This window comes from Mustela nivalis (genome assembly GCF_964662115.1).
Source record: "Mustela nivalis genome assembly, chromosome: 3".
NCBI lineage: Eukaryota > Metazoa > Chordata > Mammalia > Carnivora > Mustelidae > Mustela > Mustela nivalis.
In genome coordinates, this window is record NC_139022.1 from 81,344,739 (window position 1) to 81,366,826 (window position 22,088).

Below are 22,088 nucleotides of genomic sequence, written 5' to 3' on the forward strand. Positions count from 1 at the left end.
TTAATTTACTAGCAGCTCCATTTGCAAAAAAATCCTTCCAGACTCTTAACCAGGTCAAATGACAACTTCTTGGAGTGGGGTAATTTTAATGAGATTTCCCCCAATACTTCCTTTGTTCTCAGACTCACCCATTTCAAATTTGGGCTTTGTCCCCCAAGTTCATTAAGGCATCTCAGAGCAGACGAAGCTCATAGAAGATGAATTTAGTATCTGACCTTTCACAATGCTTTACCCTCAGGCTACTTGATCAGCGTTAAATAACTAAAAAAATATATTTAATGTGTAAAGATAGTTCAGTGGAATACCCTAGAAGAAAGCTAACAGCCATTCCCCCAAGCCCCTTCTGTACTGCCACATTCTCCCTTCCAGGGGGATGTGATTCTAGTCTGCAGTCCCCAGAGAGACATCAGTGCACAACTGCACTTTTTCACACTGGAGCCTGAATGCAAAATGTGGCCTCATTACTACATGCCGACTAACAGACCATCACATTTTGGCTAAAATGTTTCTTACATTTTCTCCATCTGATCTATGTGCCAATGAAGAGGAGTTTGCATATGTAAGACCCTGTGAGCGTATTTCAGAGCTCATGCTGAACAGAAGCGTCAAGCATCTAAAAATATAGGATGAGCTCTACTTATGTATAATCAATCATGCCAATCTGGATAATTTAACAAATAATCAAAAATAGTACAGCTTTGGGAGGAATAAATTTGTCAGGAGTCAGAAGTTTAACCTACTCATGGGAAGTAATACAGCTCTGAAAACTTCAGTTTCTTAAGAGAGGGTTCACTTTTAATCAGCTGGGATATACATTAAGCTTCCATATTCTTGTTATAAGAACATCCTCAAAACATAACCATATGGAAGCAAGTAAAGACAACATAATATACATACATCCAAGAGTTTAGGCTTATATAATTTCAAGAATGTTTAATAGTTCCATATTTACTACACTAAAATAAGAAAAAAAACCCAGCAGAGCTAAACAGTTAACTGCAAGGACATATCTGAAATGACAAGAATATAAGCTTAAGATCTTAACATACAGATTCCAGAAGCTTCTGGCAGAGTCAAGTATGTGAAGTCTCTGACTTGTAATATCACACCATCCCATCTTCTGCCATCTGCCTCTAGCAAATGTCAGTGTATTCCCAGGATGGAAACAAGCTTCCTTTCTGAATCATTCCTACAAAGACTTCAAAAATACGGCCTGCTGCAGTTGAGCATTATTGCCTTGAATTCAGGATAAAAAAATTAATCCACAGCCTCCTTTAGGAATTCAGAAAAATCAAGAATTCCCTCATTTAAATGACTAGTGTCTAAATTGAATGAGGCAAAGACTCCCATACTGACAGCCCAGTGAAGGGCCAAACCATCTTTGAGAAATGGGAACTAGAGAACTCACAAGCTCCAAGATGGTACTGAGGATTCCAAGGACATGTTAGAAAACAGAACATTAAAATCACCTCCCCATTTGGGGTTTTTCACGAAGAGGCCTTCAAGCATGCAATTTCTGTTTTCTGTTGCTGGTGGATTTATGAGAAGCTCAGAGTGCAATGCCCTTATTGCAGTGTTACAACATTCTCTATGATTAATTGATTGCAAATCGCTGCAGAGGGTGCCAAGATCACTGGTAGGAAGCAGGTCATTAAATAAATAAAACTAGGCCAATGTTTTGCTTGTAAACATTACTTCCAAAGCCTTACAGCACAGCACCATTCCTTACAAAATGGCCTCACTTCACCAGAGAAGCAGAGTGTCCTATATTTTTGGCCGATGATGCAAATATTCTCTATTTAATCCAAACATCCAGCATGTTATGTTTGAGGAAGAAAAAGCTGTAGTGTAATGAAATTTGCACAAAGAGAGCTATGGAAAAGAGTCATCGTGAAAATAATTAAATTTTGCACAGCCTTACTGTGAAATTGTTCTGTGAAAGGCCCACAGTCCTATCCTGCATAACTGGAAACTTTGCAAGATTACATTTTTCCTTAGGTAAATCTTCAAACTATGCATTGATGTTTCAAATTAAATTGAATTAATATGTCATCCAGAGAGAGAATGAAGACCCTGGCCCCTTAACCGAGGAAACTCAACAGTGATTTATTATGGCAAATTAACAGCTCCGTAGATCAAAACTTGGGCCCAGTGGTTGTTTTTATTATTGTTATTATTATTATTATTATTATTATCATCATCATATGGCTCAAATCTGTGCAAAGCAACAGGACAGGACTTCTTCCCCTCAGCCAGCTGTGTTTGGGAACTGACCAGTTGAGAATATGTAGGTGCCTTCCAGTTAGTGCAGAGTAAAGCAGAAATACTTCTTAAGGTGCCACCAAACTTAATTTGAAGATTGCTAGCATCAATACGTGACCATTCAGGCAGTATTTTAAGTCCAACAAGTTAGAAAGTCCTGCTAGGGAAATTGGTTCACATTCTAGGTGTATATTTAACTAAACAAATAGTGTTTGTTTTGCCTGGGGGAAATACACTAGACTTAAATGGGATTTAGCAAAAGAAAAAGGGTTAAAGAAACCATTTCACTGAGATGGAGCTGACTGTCCATGTTTAATTCACTGGTGTTTGAGCTACTATATGGTTAAAAAAGAAATACTCCAGTGAATAAATAAATTGACTAAGTTATTAATAAAACAGTTAAATGCTAAGCTGCTTATAAGTGATCTTCCTAAAATGACAAGGATAGGTTCATTTCTACTTGTTTAGAATAAATTAAAGCATTTTATGAAGAACACATTTTACCTTTTTATGTTTTCATTTGCTATGCATGGTTACATGGGGCTACATATAACATTCTGGAAAAATTAATCACACAAAGAGATGCTCTCTAGAGTTGAACCAAGAGTACCTATAGCAATGTGTTAAACAGGACGATACATCAGCAAACAAATTTATTTCAATATTAATTACATAGGAAGAAAAGTTGATAACTATTAAAGTTAACTGCCTAGAATCCAGTTAGGGATTAAAGGCAAACAATCTGACAGTTACTCTGACATTTTAAGAATGCCATTTAATATACGCCCATCTTACAGGTTTTGAAACTCAGTGGATCCAGTGAGCTAGTCCCCTCTAGCCTACCTGTGTTAACCACCATCAACACGCCATGTAACTCTGTCTTTTTTCAATCTCTTCCCATGCCTCAGTCCAGGCAAGCTGTATAGCTCAAGCTTACAGTGCTGTCATTTCTGCTAAAGAGTAGGGACCCTGTGCTCGCTTCGGCAGCACATATACTAAAAAAAAGAGTAGGGACCCTGACTCCTTCATTTATGTCATAAATATTTATCCAATGTTCATTTTATGCCAAGCAGTGTGCTTGGTGCTTCTGTGAGAGCAATGAACAAAGGAGACACATGTAGCTTCCCCACCCCTGTGAAGCCTTTTCTGTACTGGGGCAGGCAGACATTACATACATTATTACACAGGTAATTAATTCAAATTATGGGAAGTGCTAATAAGAGGTACGTCCTGGCAATTCTGAACTTTGATTTTTATCAGTCTATCCAGGACTAATAAGAACAAATTGATTCAGAGTAGCCAAACTCAAAAGACCGAGGTCATAAACCAGAGAACAATTTTTAAATCTTAGAGTCAGGAATAATTCAAACCAAAATACCATTGGCCATTCTCAATTTTCTTTCTAGTTGAAAAACCTACTCAGGGAACTCAAGTACAACAACAAGATTTTCTGGGGATACACTGACATAATGGAACCATTTACATAATGTAAGCAGTAAGGGTTGGAAGTTCTATAGGTATGGGAGCTCTATATGCCAAACTGAGATGTTCAGTCTTGTTGCCAGAATACTTCTTACATTTGGTTCTGGAAACACTGATGACTGATGTAAACTGTTTCTCTATGGAGAGGAACAAAGGGAAGCTAAATGCTGTGCTGTTGAGATTGCCTCTCAGAACAGCTGTGGTAACACAACCAACACCCCCTCTCAGACCAATACAGAAAGGTAGTTGGGCTTTCTATTAGAATAGATTTCCATTTTGACTTAAGAAAAAAAAATCCCCAATTTAGTTTTTTTTCCTAAATCTAAATCCTATCAGCTATACTGACATTTAGGAGACACATCTTTATCCATATGCCACCCCTGAATCACAATCAGAATTAATTACTTCCAGAAGGTAGGAAGGAAGCAGATATCCCCGGATCCCTGGACGTGGCAGGCATTCCCCTCCTCCCCCTTTAGCACTGTTAACATTTCCTTCCAGATAATACGGATGGAGAATTAAGGCTTAGGAATCATGCAGCCTTAGGAGCCTGGGTTAGTGTTTAAAGTGAGGTTCTTGAACATCAAGCCCAGCCCTCCAGGTTGGCATTGCAGGGATAGAGGGCAGGCTGGCTGCTTTGGAATCACCTAAGGAGAATGTTAGATACACAGATTTACAGGCCCCAGCCATGTCCTACCAAATGAGAATCTCTGAACAAAGGCGTTCATACTTTTATTGAATTTTTCCAGAAATCCTGAGGCGTAGCCAGCCACAGTAACCACGGTTCCAGCACCAATCCCACCCATGACACCTTATGTCTCTTCAGCCTCCCGGTTAGACTGTAGCCCTCCATGACACAATCATAGGAATTTGAATCTGGAGTCAGGGCTGGGGGAGGGTCCCTCCAAGTTTTAAGCCACTGGCCTTAAAAAGTCCACCCATTCAACTCTATTTTTCTAAATTCATCTTTTCGCAGAGACTCAACAAAAAGAGAAAAGTTGTCTTATTTGAAAAACCCAGTGACAATCACTGTCATTTCACAAGATTGCCGTGTAGAATAAATGAGATGATGAATTCAAATGTGTTTTTAAATGGCATGAAGTACCATATACTATTTCATTATTAATTCAACCCAAAGGCAATTGGGATAAAATTTCCTAACCAGGAGGAATATAACTTTCTCTCTCATTTCAAGTGAATAAAAAAGCCCAAACAGCAAAAAACAAAAACAAAAGAACAACAACAACAAAAACACACTTTTACAAATAGACTTTTACTATAACACAGCCCATCTCATTCTTTACACATTGCCTATGGCTGCTTTTGAGGAACAACAGCAGAGCTGACCATATGCGACCAACACCTGATAGCCTAGAAAGACGAAAACACTCACTGTGCAGTCCTTTAAGAAAAAATTTGCCACTCACTGGGCCAGACAGCCATATTCTTCTTAGGCAGACATAAATTAACTGTCCTCAGCTAACCAATTCACAATTTAAGCAAGCTCTACAAAATGGAACCTCCATTGCAGGATGGACATAGGGGTGAGAAAGGGTCCCAGATTCTGATCTGTGGAAGGGAAGATGCCTCCTTTCCTAGTTTTGAATCATTGTCTCATGAGTCAATGCGACTGATAGGAGCATGCCTTGTCCTTCAAGCACGTTTGGTTCATAAACGGTTGTGAACTTCCCTTCCAAACCCAACCCATAATCACTTCAAGAATAAAGCCACACAAGGGGCGCCTGGGTGGCTCAGTCCATTAAGCAGCTGCCTTCAGCTCAGGTCATGATCCCAGGATCCTGGCATCGAGCCCCACATCAGGATCCCTGCTCTGTGGGAAGCCTGCTTCCCCTACTTCCCCACTTGTGCTCTCCAGCTCTCACTCTGTATCTCTCTAATAAATAAATTAAATCTTAAAAAAAAAAAAGAATAAAGCCACACCATATAGGAAAGGCCAAATGTGCAGTCCATAGACCACATATTACATATATATTTACATGAATGAATACATATACATATACATATGTGTGTGGGTATATATATATATTTTTTTTTTTCATCACCCCCCCACCTTGTTTTAAGTTAAGGATGACCCAAGCCCAGGCCAACCTCTGGAATCATTCATACCAAATGGACTCTCACTTCAGCAGCTTGTTGAAACCAAATTGGAACCCAGGGTGGGAATGAACAGGCAGCCACATGGCTGGCTGGCTGCCTCTGTATCCACCCACCCGCTGGTTTTCTTCTCCTGCTGTGTACTGGGCTCTGTGCACTAAGGCGGGCTGGCCCTGGCCCAGCTGGCTCCCACAGTCAACCTGCCCCCAGAGAACTATGCAATCAGGAAGCTGGCAGTCAGCACCGGGGGCTCACCAGGCCCTACAAGCAAATGCCATGTTTCCCTTTCCTCGTACAAAATCTGCAAAAGGCAAAAGTCAATCATCTACATTTGTCAGTGAGAAAGATTAAAATTAAGCCTCTGAGCCCAATTCTTTATAGTCTTGCCATGACGTGGATTACCAAGAGCATGTAATATCATGATTTCCTTAAAAATGTTCCCAAAGTGATAGTCAAAATTCCATAAGAAGAAGAGTTGCCCAGTAACTTCCCAATAGATGCATCTGGACAAAAAGCTGAGATCATAACGAATGTGTTCAACCATTCGCTTTTTAGTTCACTTAAGCAACTCAAAATAAAGCCATCTAATATCCCTCCATTCAGAGAGAGCTCAAAGTTCGTAGAGCTCTTTAGTTAGGGCCTACATTTGGAAATATGGTCTAATAAAACTATGGACTCAATATCGTCCACCCCACTCTCATATGTGTTGACATATGCGATTGATAACATATCAATAAGCAGAGGTAGATCATTTATCACAATTTTACAAGTTCAACTCACTTGCCTAAACAAGTAAAAAAGACTCACAGTGTAGTTGCCAGTCTACAACAGTCTACTACAGTTCAACTTTGGTACATTAAAAAAAAATTTTTAAATATTGCAATGAAAAAAATAATCATTTTATCCTGTGTTAAGGGCCAAACTTTTTCCCCCTGCCAAATTCATATAATCAATTTCTACCCCCCCATTACCTCAAAATGTATTTGGAGATAGAGCCTTCAAAGAGGTAATTAATTGAGGTAATTAGAGACCCTGCACCAATGTGAATGGTCTCCTTATAAGAGGAGGATGTTGAGATGCAGACAGGCGGGGGGTAAGAGGAGCCAATGCAAAGACACAGGGATCATCCACAAACCAAGGAGAGAAGCCCTCAGCAAAACTAACACTGCTCACACCTTGATCTCAGACTTTCAGCTTCTAGAACTATGAGGAAATAAATTTCTGTTGTTTGAGCCTCCTAGTCTGTGGAGGAAAGCCCTAGGAAACTAACACATTCCCCCTTTCAAATACACCTTTGTCCTTGGAGTTTATGGTATCCAGTGCCAGTTGGACTTTTGTGAGAAATTGCCTGAAGGTCCTTGGCAAAGCTTCTTTCCACACAGTTTATACAAATAAGGTGCCCATTTCTGAATTACGGAATATTCTAAAAACATTAGAAATTATCATAGTCACTTCTTTAAAATTGTTACTTAAATACTAACTATAGTGTAGCTTTTTCTTTTTTTTTTTTTTGGAAATTTTCTATTTCTTTCCATACATAAAAAACATGTCAGTGAAAGTTTAATACAGCTGTCTGCATTAAAAAAAAAAAATTCCCAAGATGAAATATTCTGAATACAATGCTTTGAATTTTGACAATATTTTGATGGGCACCAAATCCTAATATGTACTGAAGAGAAACACTCAACACTCTTTTGGAATCCAAATTTAATAAAATTATTCTTCTGCCAATAGCTACATGACTAACACAAAAAACTTGGCTCTTGATTTAAATTTTATCATATGCATGGCAAAATCATAATGCTTTAACTACACTGAAGAGGAACTTTTTAGGCAATCTTCAAATACTGAGGTACAGATAAAAATATAACTGAAAAGAGAGACCAAGATTTCAGAGTAATTTCCATGCCATAAAGTGTTTTGTCCAGTGTTTAAGGAATAGGTCACATGTAGACTAATGGATGCACTGTATAATTAGTTCTAGAATTCCAAAGCTAAGAGGTGGGGGAAAAGTCACAAAAATATTTGTTTTGCCTTTAAGAAGAGTAATAAAACTGAACCCATTTCATGGGTCCAGTCACATAGAAATTGTCCTACAAGGACTATATTGTTTAAAGAAATTTAAATTTTCTGTGGTCTTATAGTCTTTTTGTAGTCTGTGTCCCTGAGAGGAGTGTAGATTAAGATCTTGAAACAAACCTCTCTTCCACTAAAAATAAAATCAAACACCAACTTGGATTTAATGCTCAAATACCCAAGATGTGTATTCATGAAACAACTTCTAAAAGTGGAAAGCAGAATTCTTCAAAGTGCTACCTTAAACAATATTTACAAGTAAGATGGGGTGATTATTAGGTGACATTAGAGAAACAAACCCTATTTAAGAAAATGGGCCTTATGGGAGAAAAGTGAAGCTAAATGATATTTAGGATATCTGAAGATGCTCAGAATTCATGCAAACAATGGCCACCACAGTTCCAAATACTTAGAAATATCTTCCAAATGGTAGTACCCAAAAAAGGGAGGAAGGGGAAGTAAACCACAAGAAAACAACAACAATAGTAACAACTGGCCCTTAACTGTGAACACCCTGCTGGGCACCATAGCAACATTTATTCCACTTCTACTGCAACTGCTACAAAAAGTACAATAAAACAGCTTTCTAGAAATCAGCCACATACAGTGTCCTGGCGAAGAGCAAGGGCTCCAGTGCAGGTCCTCCCGGGCTCCGTCTGGGGCTCTACCATTGAGTAGCTGTGGGACCTTGGACAAGTCATTGAACCTCTTCATACCTCAGTTTCCCACTGAGATGCAGAGAAGAACAGAGCTGTCCCCATGGACTGTTGGATCGAACGCATTTCTCCCTGGAGAACTGCAGTACTGGGCTGGAAATTCAGTGTCCTGTAATCGTTGGCAGTGACATTGGTGGTAGGGTAAAGGAAAACCCAGTTACAATCCGAGTACAGTAAAATGGCTGGGGACGTTGGACTGAACAAACCAATGAAAAGTCTACCGTCTGTGACATCTAAACACATTCAAGAACCTAATTTACCCGCTCCCCCCCCAAAAAAATCTAATTTACACACCATTTTCCCCATCAGGTATACTGTTCTAGAGAGTCACGTGTCCACTGACCCCATGCCCACAGGACCAGATTGGGAAAAAGAACAAACCATCCTTCAAGAAGCTGTCTTTACACAGCTGACCTTGGGGCCTACAGATAAAACCTTCAGCACAGCACTCACTCACGGTGGCTAAAGGCACATTTCCCAAAAACACCAGCCAAGCACATCAGAGGCAAATTTTGTTGAGTCTGAATACTGTGAACCACGTGTTCTTAGGAGTGGCCGTTGAGTGACCACTAGCCCCAAGACGCAGTGGCAGAATGCGACAACGAGCACGGACACGGCATCGTCCTGGACTCCAGCACCTGGACCATCACTCTCTCCACCTGCACACCCAGGCCACCTTCTGCCAGGAAGGCACCCTCCCCCCGCCCCCACCACCAGCACACATGGGGGGCCCGGGCAAAGTCCAGCAAAGACCACCATCAGCAGCTTATTTTATGCTACTGTCAACATTAAAAGCTGTGAACACACCAGTACAGTTTGAACAGTCGTATCTGGCCCTCGCCACCCTCCTAAGTATGTGTATCCAATTTTCATGCCACTTCTCTATCACCTCCTAATCTCCTTCTATTCTCTCCTCCAGAAAGTGCTTAGCCTGTTATGAGTAAACAAACATCAACAGTGTTTTCTGACCAGTTGCAAAACTCCAGTGCTGAACAGAACACACTGAATTCTGATCTAATCCCTACTTAGTACACACACCAGGATGTTCCCAATAGATTCAGGCCAGAGTTGATTTTCCTCTCTTCTGCCAATGTCCTTGGTGCCCTTGGCCTCTGCTGGACACACAAGAGCTGCAGCCTAAGTACATTTTCTCAGAATTTCCCTTGGCTATCTCTAATTCCTTACATGTGGCGAGACTGGTTTTGGATATAATCACTGTTTATTTCTTTAGTACACTTTCTATCTCCTGCAAGGGTGCTGCCAAATGTTTAAAAGCTTTATACTTTGAAGCCCAAGTCAACAGAAGAAGATGGGAGATACACAAAAAGGAAGAGATGCTTCTTTTAAACAAAAGCTGAATGTGGTTTAACTCAAACTGAGTTTTTGAATTCTACCAAATCAGGATGCAAAAACTGCCCTGACAAAAACATCAAAAACACTGTGAATAGCAACTTAATGAATCCGCACAGCAAAATAACATTTACCTAGAAAAAGTCTACTGCAGTGTGGTCTCCACGATACTAAAGCTGCAAGATAATAAATGGGTTATGTCCTCTAAAATCTGCCTATTTAAAAAAAAATCCTGATGAACCATTCCATTTTATTTTTTTTTAATTTAAGATATATTTGAAATAATGCTTTGAGGAGTGATTTCATTCTCTCCCAGATGCTGACAAGAAAGAAGAATGTTCCAGGAGTGACTAAGTCATGCAAAGAATTATCCACTACGAAGAATTCGCATCTTTTAGATTAGTAATATATCAACCCTCGGGCAGGGTCAGAATTATTACTCTCTGATTCAAAGTTGCTGAGTACCTTCAAAACTCTCTGTTGCTGAAAACTCCTCCCACAGACAAACTAAGAATATTCACGAAGCATGGCAACAAATCCGTGTCAAGTTCTGAAGATCTCTATACTACTGCTTGTTTTATGTTTCTGAACGATTTTGCTGTCAGTGATTTATTTCACATCCATGTGGCCGGCCATTTGTTTATTCTATTGCATGCCATCTGTTTTTTGGTAGAGAGGTTTCAAGTTCTTCTCATTCCCTACTTCGTATCCCACAGAAAACAATTTATAGTAGACATAGATTTAAATCACTCAGATTCATGTGGCGTTGGTAACGCAAGCTGCCTTTCATTTATATTTGGCAAATGCTTTAATGGGATTAGCAAATTGTGTTATTATGATATATAACACTTTTTTTTTAACAATGACAAATGATGTTAACAGGTTCATTTTGGGGGTGTTTAATAGTAGAAGAGATTTCACTAACATTAAAGGAAATTGCCTTTCCTTTAGAAAAGACCACAAGCCTTGTCTCTATGTTTTATTTCTGAGAGCCAGTGAGTATGCCTACTGGAATGTGGTAGAGTGTACAGTAAGGAATGACTCTCCCTTACAAGTCAACCAACTTGGTAGTTATCATCATTTAACCCACAGATCTGAAAACCCTGTCTGGTCCCTACATCTTGGTGCCATCCTCACAGCCCTCTAACCACGTTCCAACTTTTCTAGAAGATGGCCCCAGACTTCACCCAAGAGAAGTTTATGCCACAAACTCCAGCTCATCAGAACCAATTTATTCCCCTTCTAGGACTCACTTCGACTTGCTCTGAAGAAGAGCCAACCATTCAGAGAAACAGCTTCTTGTTGAAACCACACAGATGACATTTAAAGTGTTAATTACCATTTTTACAAGAATCCTTGCTGCTTGGGTGGAGAGGGGGTATCTGATGACAGGACCCAGCGGCTGTCCATAGTTCATGGTTGACATCCAAGGGCTGAGAAACGTCCAACTGGAGGTCTACTTGATTTTCACTAGTCCTTACCAAATCAGAATTAGCTATATTCTGGGGATAAGTGGCATCCTGATGGACACCTGATAGAGTTGATTGGTTGTAAGGGTTGAGTGACATTTGTACTAAGGCTTCATTAACGAAGAATGAATTTTCATGACACAAACTCTCGGATCGATTAAGTTCCATTACCTGTGCAAGAAAATACAGAAAAAAATACAATAATTTCTCTAGCAATTTGTGCAAGTTTTATAAAGCATTTATTTCTAATCGTTTTAGCAATCAAGATTTTTAATAAGTCCTTATATCCATCCCCTTTTAATGAGCTAGCATCAAAACTTCCATTTGGTGTGTCTAGCCTATCTTTAAAAACAAAGCAAAAGCAAGCAAACAAAAAACAAAAACAGAAACAAACAACAAACAAACAAACAAAAAACCCAGCAGTGGTACCTTCTACTGAAGTGTTTCCACTTCAACAGAGAGCAGCATTTTCTTTTTTGCTGACTAAAATGTTGAAAATATATGCATGAGGTATTTGCAATATATGCATCTGGTGTTTGCAATAAACATAATTTACCCAACTTGAAAGGAAAATCAGATGCAATGCAGACCTTTCTTATCAAGCTTTGCCACTTTATGCACTATCAGTAAAAAGCATTCATGTGTTCAGAGCACAGCGGAGTAAACTCCTGGGGCAAATGGAACTGTCAAACATGAGGAGAAGGGGCACCAATAGAACACAATCCTCGGAAAGTTTTCAATATCCCACCCAGCCACTCATACTCACTTAGTATACTCACATTAACTATTATTAGTTAACAGAAAAGTACTGTACTTGCTAAACTCAGTACCTATGGATGCACATTAATAGCTAACTGATCTGGTAAAAGGCCTATCTATACGAAACCCTGAAGACGAAATCATGCAAAGGGGTCCTTTAAGTCCAGGAAAGGTAGCGTGCTCCCAGCAAGCAGGGTGCCAGGACAAATTTTGCCTTCTTGGAGGACTCCCTTTCTGTGTTTCTTTCTTCAGGTAAGGGCGTCACAGAGTATACAGTGAGCCCCCCATCCAACAGGACGTAGGACTTCCAAATTTCCCTGCGGTGAGTCAAGACATGTATGCAGTCTTGGCAGGTTCCCAGTTTCTGCTCCCTACACATTAACTCTTAGGGGCTCTTATCACAGTGGGCAAAAAGGCATCAGATCAGTATCCCTGGAGTGACCAGGACTAAACCCGTCCTTGAGAAGCTGCCTCACACACCACTGCCGCAAGCAGGGAAGATCCGTACCTCTGTGTTTCCTGGAGAAAACGCCGCGGGAAGGCTACTCTGCCGCCCGTGTTTCCAACCACACAGCAGGCTCTGCTGGGCCCGCATCCTCTCCCTCTCCCTTTCCACCAGGCGCTGGCCCTCCCTCAGCCGCTCCAGGTTCTGCTGGTACTCCTGGAGCTGCTGATCCAGCTCCCCGCGGGTCCTGAGCAACAGCTCCTCCTGTGACCGGCACTCCCTCTCGCGCTCCTGCAGCCGGCTGGCCTTGGCCTCCTGCTCCCGCTGCTGCTGGTCACACTGGCGGTGCCAGCGCCGCTGGTCCTGCTGGAACTGGGACTGCAGCTTGTGGATGTTGGCTAGCTCTTCCCGCTGCTTCTCCAGGTTGCGGTACTTCTCCTGGTCCTGGAAGGGGCTCCCTCTGAAGGACGGGCCAGGAGAGAGGCTCTCCTGCTGCTGAAGAAGCAGCCTGTGGACCTGGATGTGGCTGTCCTGGATGGTCAAGGCCGCCTGTGAGAGCAGGAGAAGGGCAAACAGTCACGGCCTCCATGTGCTTATGCTTGGGGTTCTAATGACCTCCGAACACCAAAATCACAACCCCTTTCTTTCCTCTTAATATTCCTGTCCTTTCTAAGTTAGCTCCCCAGACTAACCTTGACATTCCGAAGAGGTTTATCACATTTTCTAGCAGGATGGCTTGAGAATTAATAAACCAACAAAAAAAGAGAAAAAAGGCACAAAAGCAACAGTCATCCCCTCTTTCGGAAATGTGTTTTGTTGCTGGTTGTTGGTAATATTTAAGCAAGCCTTTTGAGTAAGAATTCAGTACATAAATTCACAAGACTGCATTCCTGGTCTATGTCTCATTCTCTGAGGTCTCTCCACTCAATAATTCATGAGAACTTAAGATTCTATATAAGCCTGATAGTATCCTTTATTTGAGTCCCAAACCAAAAATTACTTAAGCTATATTACATACATGAAAACATAAAAATAAAAGTCAACCACTTGGAAACTTTTGGTAAATAATCTTTTTATAATGTAATGCCCAAGGACAGCCGTTAATTTCATATTGAGGAGATACGTAAGTGGTAAAGTTATCTCGTTACTGTTATTTCTTCGTATTATTGCAGGAAGGTCATACATAAAGTCCTAAGCTGAAATTCATTTGTTTAATAGATTGCTAACAGGAGGCTGGAATGATTAAGGGAACATAGATACTCTAAAGCCCAGAGGACATTACCAACCAGATTAAAAAACCATTTGGAGTTACGGTATCTGCCTATGAAAAGTTTGGCAGCATCACAGGAAATAATTGCCAAGATTTGGAAGGATTCCACAAAACCAAAAAGAAAGGAAAAAAATCTCTGTGAATGCCCTTGGAAGCTTTTAATTTTGTAAGTTCCTGTTTAAAGCACAAAGAAACACAAAAGGGACAAATTGAAAATGGCCACATACTGGGTATGTATGTGTGTTTTGACTCGCTATGAAAAATTATTACTCTCCCAGGGATAAATTCACATTTTTCTTTCCTAAGAATTTTTAAAACTGTCCATATAACAGATGCTGGGAATACAGGAATTTGACTAGTAGTTCTTTGTTAGATCAACAGTTCCCCCATACTTTTGAAGGTTAAAGAATGCAAAGAAATTTTAAATTAGTACTTGTCCTAGAATAAGATTCAAAAATGAATTTGCTGTAGCCTTTTGAAATAAAATTCACATTTTTACAATTGAAAACTTACTTTAAAAATTCCAAAACTCACATGAATATTTAATTAAGTCTTTTAAAAATTATTAAAATGAGAACAATGATTATCATTGAAAATAGGTACTAATTATATTTAAATACAAAATAATTAGCATGTAAATAACCATTCAGGGCTCTGCTGACTTGGCTAGAGCAAACTGTAGAATGCACATTTATTAATTCTAATAAATTTCAAGGGCATCAATACAGCAAACAAAAATCCAGCATTTTGTACATTGAAACTACCATGGGAGAAGACTACACTCATGAAAAGTTCACAGTACGCTAAGAAAGTGCCACCAGGAAACTTTCTTCATGTCTACCCAACATGTGAGATAAGACCACTCTCTCCTCTCTCACATGGAGGTGACCTTGAAGACTGGATATTCATTTTCACATTTACACTTGATACTTAGATCTAGGAAAGACACTAGCACTTGCTTTTCAAATTTAGGAAAATTCCCAGTTTGCTCTCTCAACTTTTGTCTTCTCCTTTCCACCTCCCCTCCATCTTTAACTCTGCTCTCCTAATATTGGGATCAAATTTCATTTGCATCTCATTTGAAAATGCATATGTAAAAACTTTAATCATGCTTAAAAGATTCAGCTTCAAAAGAGATGAATGCCCCACGAACAGACATCTTCCAGAACCCACATCCTCAGACCCACTCAAAAGTCGTGGTTAAGAGAATCCACTGTAGAATTTGCTATCTCCCTTCAATTTAATATTGTGCAAAAATTAGGTCATTTCAGTAAGCATTCCCAAACCCTGAATCCACAAAGCATGGCATGCCACACTGAAAAGAAGAGAGATGACCTGTGAATGTTTTTATCAGGCAACACAAGCTTAGATACTCAATGTTTTCATCTCCCAAAAATTAGTGAACTATGCTCAAACTATAGCCATTTCTCAGTTAAAATGTAAAAGAAGAAATGTTTGTTTTCTATGATAAATCAGCTCTAAGATCTACCCCAGACCAACATGCTTAATGTCAGACACCAAAGGATTCCCATTAGATCTTGCACGAGACAAGGAAGCCTGCTATTGTCACACTTACTTACAACATTTCTAGAAGTAAGACAAAGTAAAAGCCAAGAAAATCAAATTGATGTCACCATTGAAGAATAGCCATACTACTACTTTCAAATTTTAACATTCTATCTGAAACAGTCCAAAGAATAGAACTGCTAAACACAAACATCTTCTAATCTAAATAAGAGATGACAAACAGCATGTTCTCCAACAAGGAGACTATTTACTTCAAAAGTGACAATTTTCTCCAATTTTGTTCATAAATAGGAAATTTTAATTTATCAGCCCTGGTATGAGGATACAAAACTTGTCAGAGTGATTCAAATCTCTTAGGAAAGAATATATAGGAACGCATAGAAAAATAGTAAGAGACTATCACTGTCATATATTCAAATATAACCTAAAACTTTAATAAGATAGGGTACTAGAGCAATAGGCAGATGGTCAATAAAAGAAAGAAGTCTTGATGCAAAGCATAAATAAGAAAACATCAAATGCAGCATGACTTTACATTGTTTTCCGGTGAAAACTTAAAGTCAGACTTACTTTTAATCTTCTTTTAATATTCAACAGGTCTAAGGTACGAAGTAGGAATGGCTAATAAACCAGGGGCAGGGGGGAGGAGTTTAGTTCCGATAGCAACCAAAGAAATGAAAAATAAGGTAATCAGATACCTTGATCTATTTTCAAATTGAGGAGGAGAGAGGGATATTGATGGGTTTGATTATTTGGGGTAGTATCTATTAAAAAGCCTAAAAAAATAATTCTAGCCATTTATCCTAAGGAAACACTCAGCTGTGTTCAAAGAGCTTAGTGTGCAAGAATATCTAACAGACCTAATTAATACAGAATTGTAGCTACAAAGAACTGGATATATGCCATAGACTTGAATATTACACAGCCACCAAAAATTGTGCTACAGAGTAATAGCTGAATGAATAGAAAGGTACATGTTAAAGTAGAGTATATAGAAAATGATTCTAAAAAACTGGAGGGAGGAGCACCTGGGTGGCTCAGGAGGTTAGGCATCCAACTCTTGATTTCAGCTCAGGTCCTGATCTCAGGTCATGAGATCAAGTCCCATGTCTGGCTCTGCACTTGACATGGAACCTGCCTGAGAATTTCTCTCCCCCTCTCCTTTTGCCCTTCCCCCCACTCAAGCTCTCTCTAAAATAAATAAACAAATAAAATCTTAGGGGAAAAAACTGGAGGGGTATATACCAACATCACAGTAGTAATTCTTTCTGTAGAATCACAAGCCATTTTATTTACTTACATCCTCAAATTTTTCTACCAATTTATACTTAACATTAGCATTGCTTTCGTCTCATTAAAATGCTTTTAATCCGTATAGTGAACGCTTGGATCTGGCCTCTCTTGTGCATGAACTAAGGGATCATCCCTGTAATCCTAAACGCAAGCACAGTTCTTATGTTTGTCTCTCTGTGAAAGACAGTGAGCCACCCGATGTGCCCCATCAGCCTTTGTGTGCCCAGCCCTTAGCACAGTGCCCAGCACAGAGAGAATGCCCAATAAATGTCAGGGGGATGAACAAACAAAAGAATGAAGGAACTCCTGAATTTTTAACTGTTCTAAAGGCCCCAGTCCACAGGAGAAAGTGAAAAAAGTTTAGGTGCGAATTTAAGTTTTCACCAGAAAATGTGAAGCCAGGCTACACTCACCTATGAGTTTCACCGTAAACTTCAAGCCAGATCACAGTCATCCATATTTTTTAAAGATATGAACTGTTTTATGGTTTCAGAGAAGAACGGTCTAAAAAGCAGGAGTCTTGCCTCATGATTACAAAACCAGGTGAAATTCCAAGCAACTAGTAGAGCTACACTTTGGGAATTGGCATTCTTTTAAGATCATTCGCCACCTCTCAGACGTTCTAATTTTTAATGTCTGGGAATCATCTAGTAAAATGCATTGCATTAAGAGAAACGTTCCCAAGGTCAAAGATCAGAGGAGCACAGTTACCTGAAGGCTATAGAGGAGACGGGTTAAGTTCTGTATCGCTTGTATAATCTGAAAGATAAGATCATAAGTGTCAAATTCTTGAAAAAGCACTCATTATCTGAAACTAAAGAGAGGATGACAATTTCAAGTGTGTAGAGCTCACCTCTGACTGTGAAGAAACTGGGAAACTTCTATATTCCACCTAAAATACGTAAAAAATAAGAAAATGAATAATCACTCTACTTTTGAAAAGCTGCACTTAGTGTTCCAAAAATTTCTGACCTCAGGTAAATCACTTCACTCCCCCTAAACTCTTCTATAGTGACCCTCTTCTGGCCAGAAATCAAAGCCTACAGAATTAAACAACCCCTTGATGAGAGCCCCATCTGTGCAAACTCTGGATTTGAGATGCAGGGCAACTTTTCACCGAAACATCCCTTTAAAATAACAACAAGGGATGACAGTAAGGAAGCTCTGCTCTCTCTCAGTAAGGGACAATATTTACCTTATGGAAACCACATGGTCAGCTGAGCTCTCCGTGCCCAGACTGAAGTTGGCCTTCGGGCCAGGCTGCCCCCCTGCATCCTGAGGCCAGATTTAGAAGCTGGAGGACATCCTGTCTGAGTTCTAGCTCCCTGTCTCCATGCTGAAGATTCACGAAGCCAAAGCAGCCAGCGGTTGGGAGAGGAAACCCAGACCCAGAGGTGGCCCAAGGGTCAGCACCTCGCTGGCCTGCTCGAGATCCTACTATGAACTCAGTGGAAACATCTGTGATCGCCTTAGGAAAAGCACTATCAGCAGAGGCCATGAGTGGGGCTGGAGACCACCTGCTCCTGGGGGATGGGGGTCTATGTTTCATTCTTTGTCTCCCTAATGCACACAGTAGAGACACATGTGGACAGTGAGGATTTCTGGTTTCCAGGATTGAACTGAACATTTGTCTATTCATTTATTGCCTGTCTTCTTTCACTAGGACATAAGCCCATGAGTAGTAGGGCTTCTTACATGATTCAGTGCTGTTATCTACAAATGTAACAGTGATGTCCAGCATGTAAGGACATTCACACTCCATTCCCTAAATAAATATCATGCATCTGTTGTATACTCCATTCCTTGTGCTATGGGAGATCACCAAATTCCCTGTCTTCCTAGAACCTACTGTCCCCTGTACATTGCTTGCTCTTATCTGAGCAGCTTTACACTGAAGCCATAAGAAACGGTCAGCTGTGGTAATGTTCTTGGGTAACTCTGGACTTGTAAATTCAATCAGTTCAGGCTGGTGAAGCTTTGAGGAGATAGCCAGATCCCTTCTTCCTGTCCCTCCCCCACACTCTTCCCCATATTGCCCATAAAAGATTTCTTTACTGACCAGAACCTCTAAGATAGGAAGGACAAAGGATGGAATAGAACATGAAGTTTAGAGTCATTAGGCCTGTGCCTGGAACCACCCCCCCTTCCCCACCCCCCACGATACTGGGCTAAGAACCCCCATTCTCTAGTGAGTTCTAGAGTTCTCTCTGCTCTTGTGGTTTGGTCCCTGCTTCACAGTCATTACCTTTGTAATAAGAAAATCATATGCTATAGAATTTTTATACTCTATACAAATTAGAAACATAGAAATGAGCTGAATTATGTTACATGTGGTTACTTATTTCCAAGAACAGCGAAGTTTGATACCAGAGAGGTTTAAGGTCCTATTTTTCATGGAGCTGGTCTGCCACCTTGTGGTACCTGTGCGCATAACCGCAGCTGGTGATTGACACACCAGGTATTTTTTTGGTCTGCGGCACTTTTTAAAATTCTTTCAGAAAAATATATTTTTTAAACCTTACCTGATAAAAGAAGCTAACTATAAAATATCCATCACACTTTTTTTTTAAACGTTTGATTTCAGGCGATCCTGTTCTTTTTGTCAATTCATTTTCTCAAATGCCTTATTAAAATTCTTCCAGAGAGGTTCACCCCATGATTCACTCCCCAAATGAGGGGGACCTACACACCTCATTTCACTTACCTGTGACTGAACCATAGAAGGAAAAATGACCTTAGGGGTGGGAGCCACCACGATTTCCATTCAAGAAAAAACTATTACTAACTAACCAGCCCTCCTTCTCTCTCTCCCTTCCTCTAGGACAAAGGAAGTTGGAAGCAACAGACTGAAAAGTGAAATCCACACTGAAAAGGAGGAAAAAAGTTGGAATGTTTTAAGAAGAAATAAGTCAGAAAGCTTACAGTCAGAGTAAGCAGAATAAAATATTGCATTCCTGTTTTTATTTTGGCTTATGACTTTTTAAAAAAAAAATACTAAGTCACAGTCATATCTCCTGTGGATTTTAAAAAATCTTTGGAGTGGTGTCTCAGTCATATATAATAAATGCAAAAATACATAACATATAAATTATTACATAAATATATGACATGTCATTTTTCCACATTAGCACATACTGGTATCTGGTAATGAGTCTAACGTGATTTTAGATAAAAACTGAAACTTTTGAGCCCCAGCCCACCCTGGGGAGGCCAACTAGCCACCTCCCAGAATCCTACTCTTATTCCCAATTTCTGACATCCCAGATTCATTTGAAGTGAAGAGGAAGTTCCCTGCATTTAGTTTTTCAATGAGCATCACAACCTATGTGTAAACTATGTCCCCCCTACCCCCTCCCAAAGGCATTTGGAACCACTTTGCCCCCAAGCAAAACGTGGTCAGGTTGACTAAAAAGTCTCACAAAAAAGTAGGTGACCATGTGGGTAGAGAGGGGAAAACAATCTGAAAAGACAGGAAGGTAAAAGAAAGTGAAAGCAGCAACAGGAGTCCAAGTCCACATTATTTCCGCCACTTAGCACCACCTGGCTCCCTTAAGGACACCGCCAGCTGCCAGGACCGCCTCCCGGCCAAGGGCCACTAAGTGGCCGGTGACAAGCTAGAGCTTAGCAGGGAGAAAAGCAGAAGGGAGACCAGAAGTAAGAGTGCGCAGACACACAAACATTCGAGTTTTAAATCCTTTTAATAATGTTGAAATCGTTTCTTTGTTTACACCTACATGATAGAGGCAGAGCAAGAACATTTTGAGGAAATTTAAGTCAGAAAGGCAAAATAAAGAGTCGGGAAGTTGAGAACAATTGAGGAAAAACACTGGCATACCACTCACTGCCACTGACAGCCCAGGACCTGAGGTTACGTTACTACACAAAGTAACTGGTGCCATTTACTAACAAATCAGTTCACAATACCTTCTCCCCTGCATCAGAGACTGCCAAGTCGGTTCCCAAACCCTGGGTGCCAGGATCCACATCCCAACAGCCTCTTCCTCCTGTCCCTTCTGTGACTAGTGCTGGAGGCACACCAGTGAGACAGAAACAGAAAGGACATCATCAAACAGCAGCCAGCGCACAGGGTTCTTGTGTACACAGCTGACACGTATTTCAAAGTAAGAAACACAAAAATCACACATAGTACATACTCTCATACAAGGGGCCAAAACAGTGCAAAAGCACAGTGTCCCTGCCCTCGGGGAGCTTACATGCTAAGAGATACCAAACTGACAAATGGCCTCAATTATCACCCATCTTTTACATTTTCTTTCTTGCAGAGAGGTGGCAATATGGAGAGGAGGATTCTACATTTCACTTTTGCTTACCAGGCAAAAGCCACTGGGGAGGAGGAAACTGGAAACAGGCACTGTACAGCAAAAGCAAGGGCTGGCTGACCCAGGTCTAAGCAGACAGCTGGGCTGATAGGCTCCTTGGTGGCTAGTGTCAGAGCAGCAGACCAGGAACAAGGTTTAGAAGGAGGAATCGACACAGGGAATGAGATATCTTTCTAAGTAGGGTCAGGTTGGCTAATACTTCATGAGCTCAACAGTCGTACAAATAGGAACCTGTCCCTGTCTCGAAGTAACTTTTTAAAAACAATTTCCAAGCGTTTTTTTCTCATAATACTGCTTATATGCTACATTCACAACAACTGAAATACTGTATATTTAATGTATGAAACACAGAACTATTTCTAAATCCAGAAATATTTTTAAGAAACACAGATTTCACTCTGCCCATTAAATCTCTGCTGGTGGGATTTTCTTTGCCCATGGGAATTCCATTAAAACTTACACTATGCTCACCTTAGGCTGATTTAAACTAGACTTTCCAAAGCATTTCCACACACAGACTTACACTGGAACCATGTCCAGACGGGGCCCTGGTGAAATATTCACTGGGACACATGGTTCCATCTTAAAACTTTACTACTGATGGAGGAAATACTTTTTCTCCTTCTCTAAGTGAAAGTCCTCTAGGACTCCAAAAGCCACTTCTATTACAAAGAATTTTTTGTTTAAGTAGAAACTGCTTCGAATTCTATCAGCTAAAAATTAAATTCGTTTTGCTCAGGCTGGTCAATGCTTTTCACTTATAGTGAGGGACATTTTATAGAAATTTATGTGTCACTCAAAAAATGGTTCCACTCCTGGGCATTATACTTACTTCTTAAGAGAGATATCCAAGACTTTACCAAAGAGTTACCCATTATCTCACTCTCCCTCCTCCCACTGCCTGGCAATGAGGACCATCAAATGGGCAAAGAAGTTGATGGTGAGACAAGTGATCAGGTCCCTCTGTTCCTTATTCAGTTTCAG

General features: G+C 40.2%; 1 protein-coding gene across 8 annotated transcripts in view; it reads right to left on the reverse strand.

Annotated features, from left to right (window-relative positions):
- ARHGEF28 (Rho guanine nucleotide exchange factor 28) overlaps window positions 1-22,088 on the reverse strand; it is a 317,255-nt gene that overhangs the window by 17,777 nt on the left and 277,390 nt on the right. For 6 of the 8 annotated variants that reach the window (XM_082724969.1, XM_082724974.1, XM_082724971.1 and 3 more), the window contains 5 exons: window positions 20,689-20,789; window positions 17,618-17,656; window positions 17,476-17,523; window positions 12,738-13,223; window positions 11,341-11,641 (listed from right to left, as the gene is read on the reverse strand). In XM_082724969.1, coding sequence (XP_082581095.1) covers window positions 11,341-11,641; window positions 12,738-13,223; window positions 17,476-17,523; window positions 17,618-17,656; window positions 20,689-20,789 — 975 coding nt within the window. Of the gene's footprint in view, window positions 1-8,651; window positions 8,761-11,340; window positions 11,642-12,737; window positions 13,224-17,475; window positions 17,524-17,617; window positions 17,657-20,688; window positions 20,790-22,088 lie in introns of all 8 variants that reach the window. The other 2 variants (XR_014310177.1, XM_082724973.1) reach the window with 2 other exon arrangements.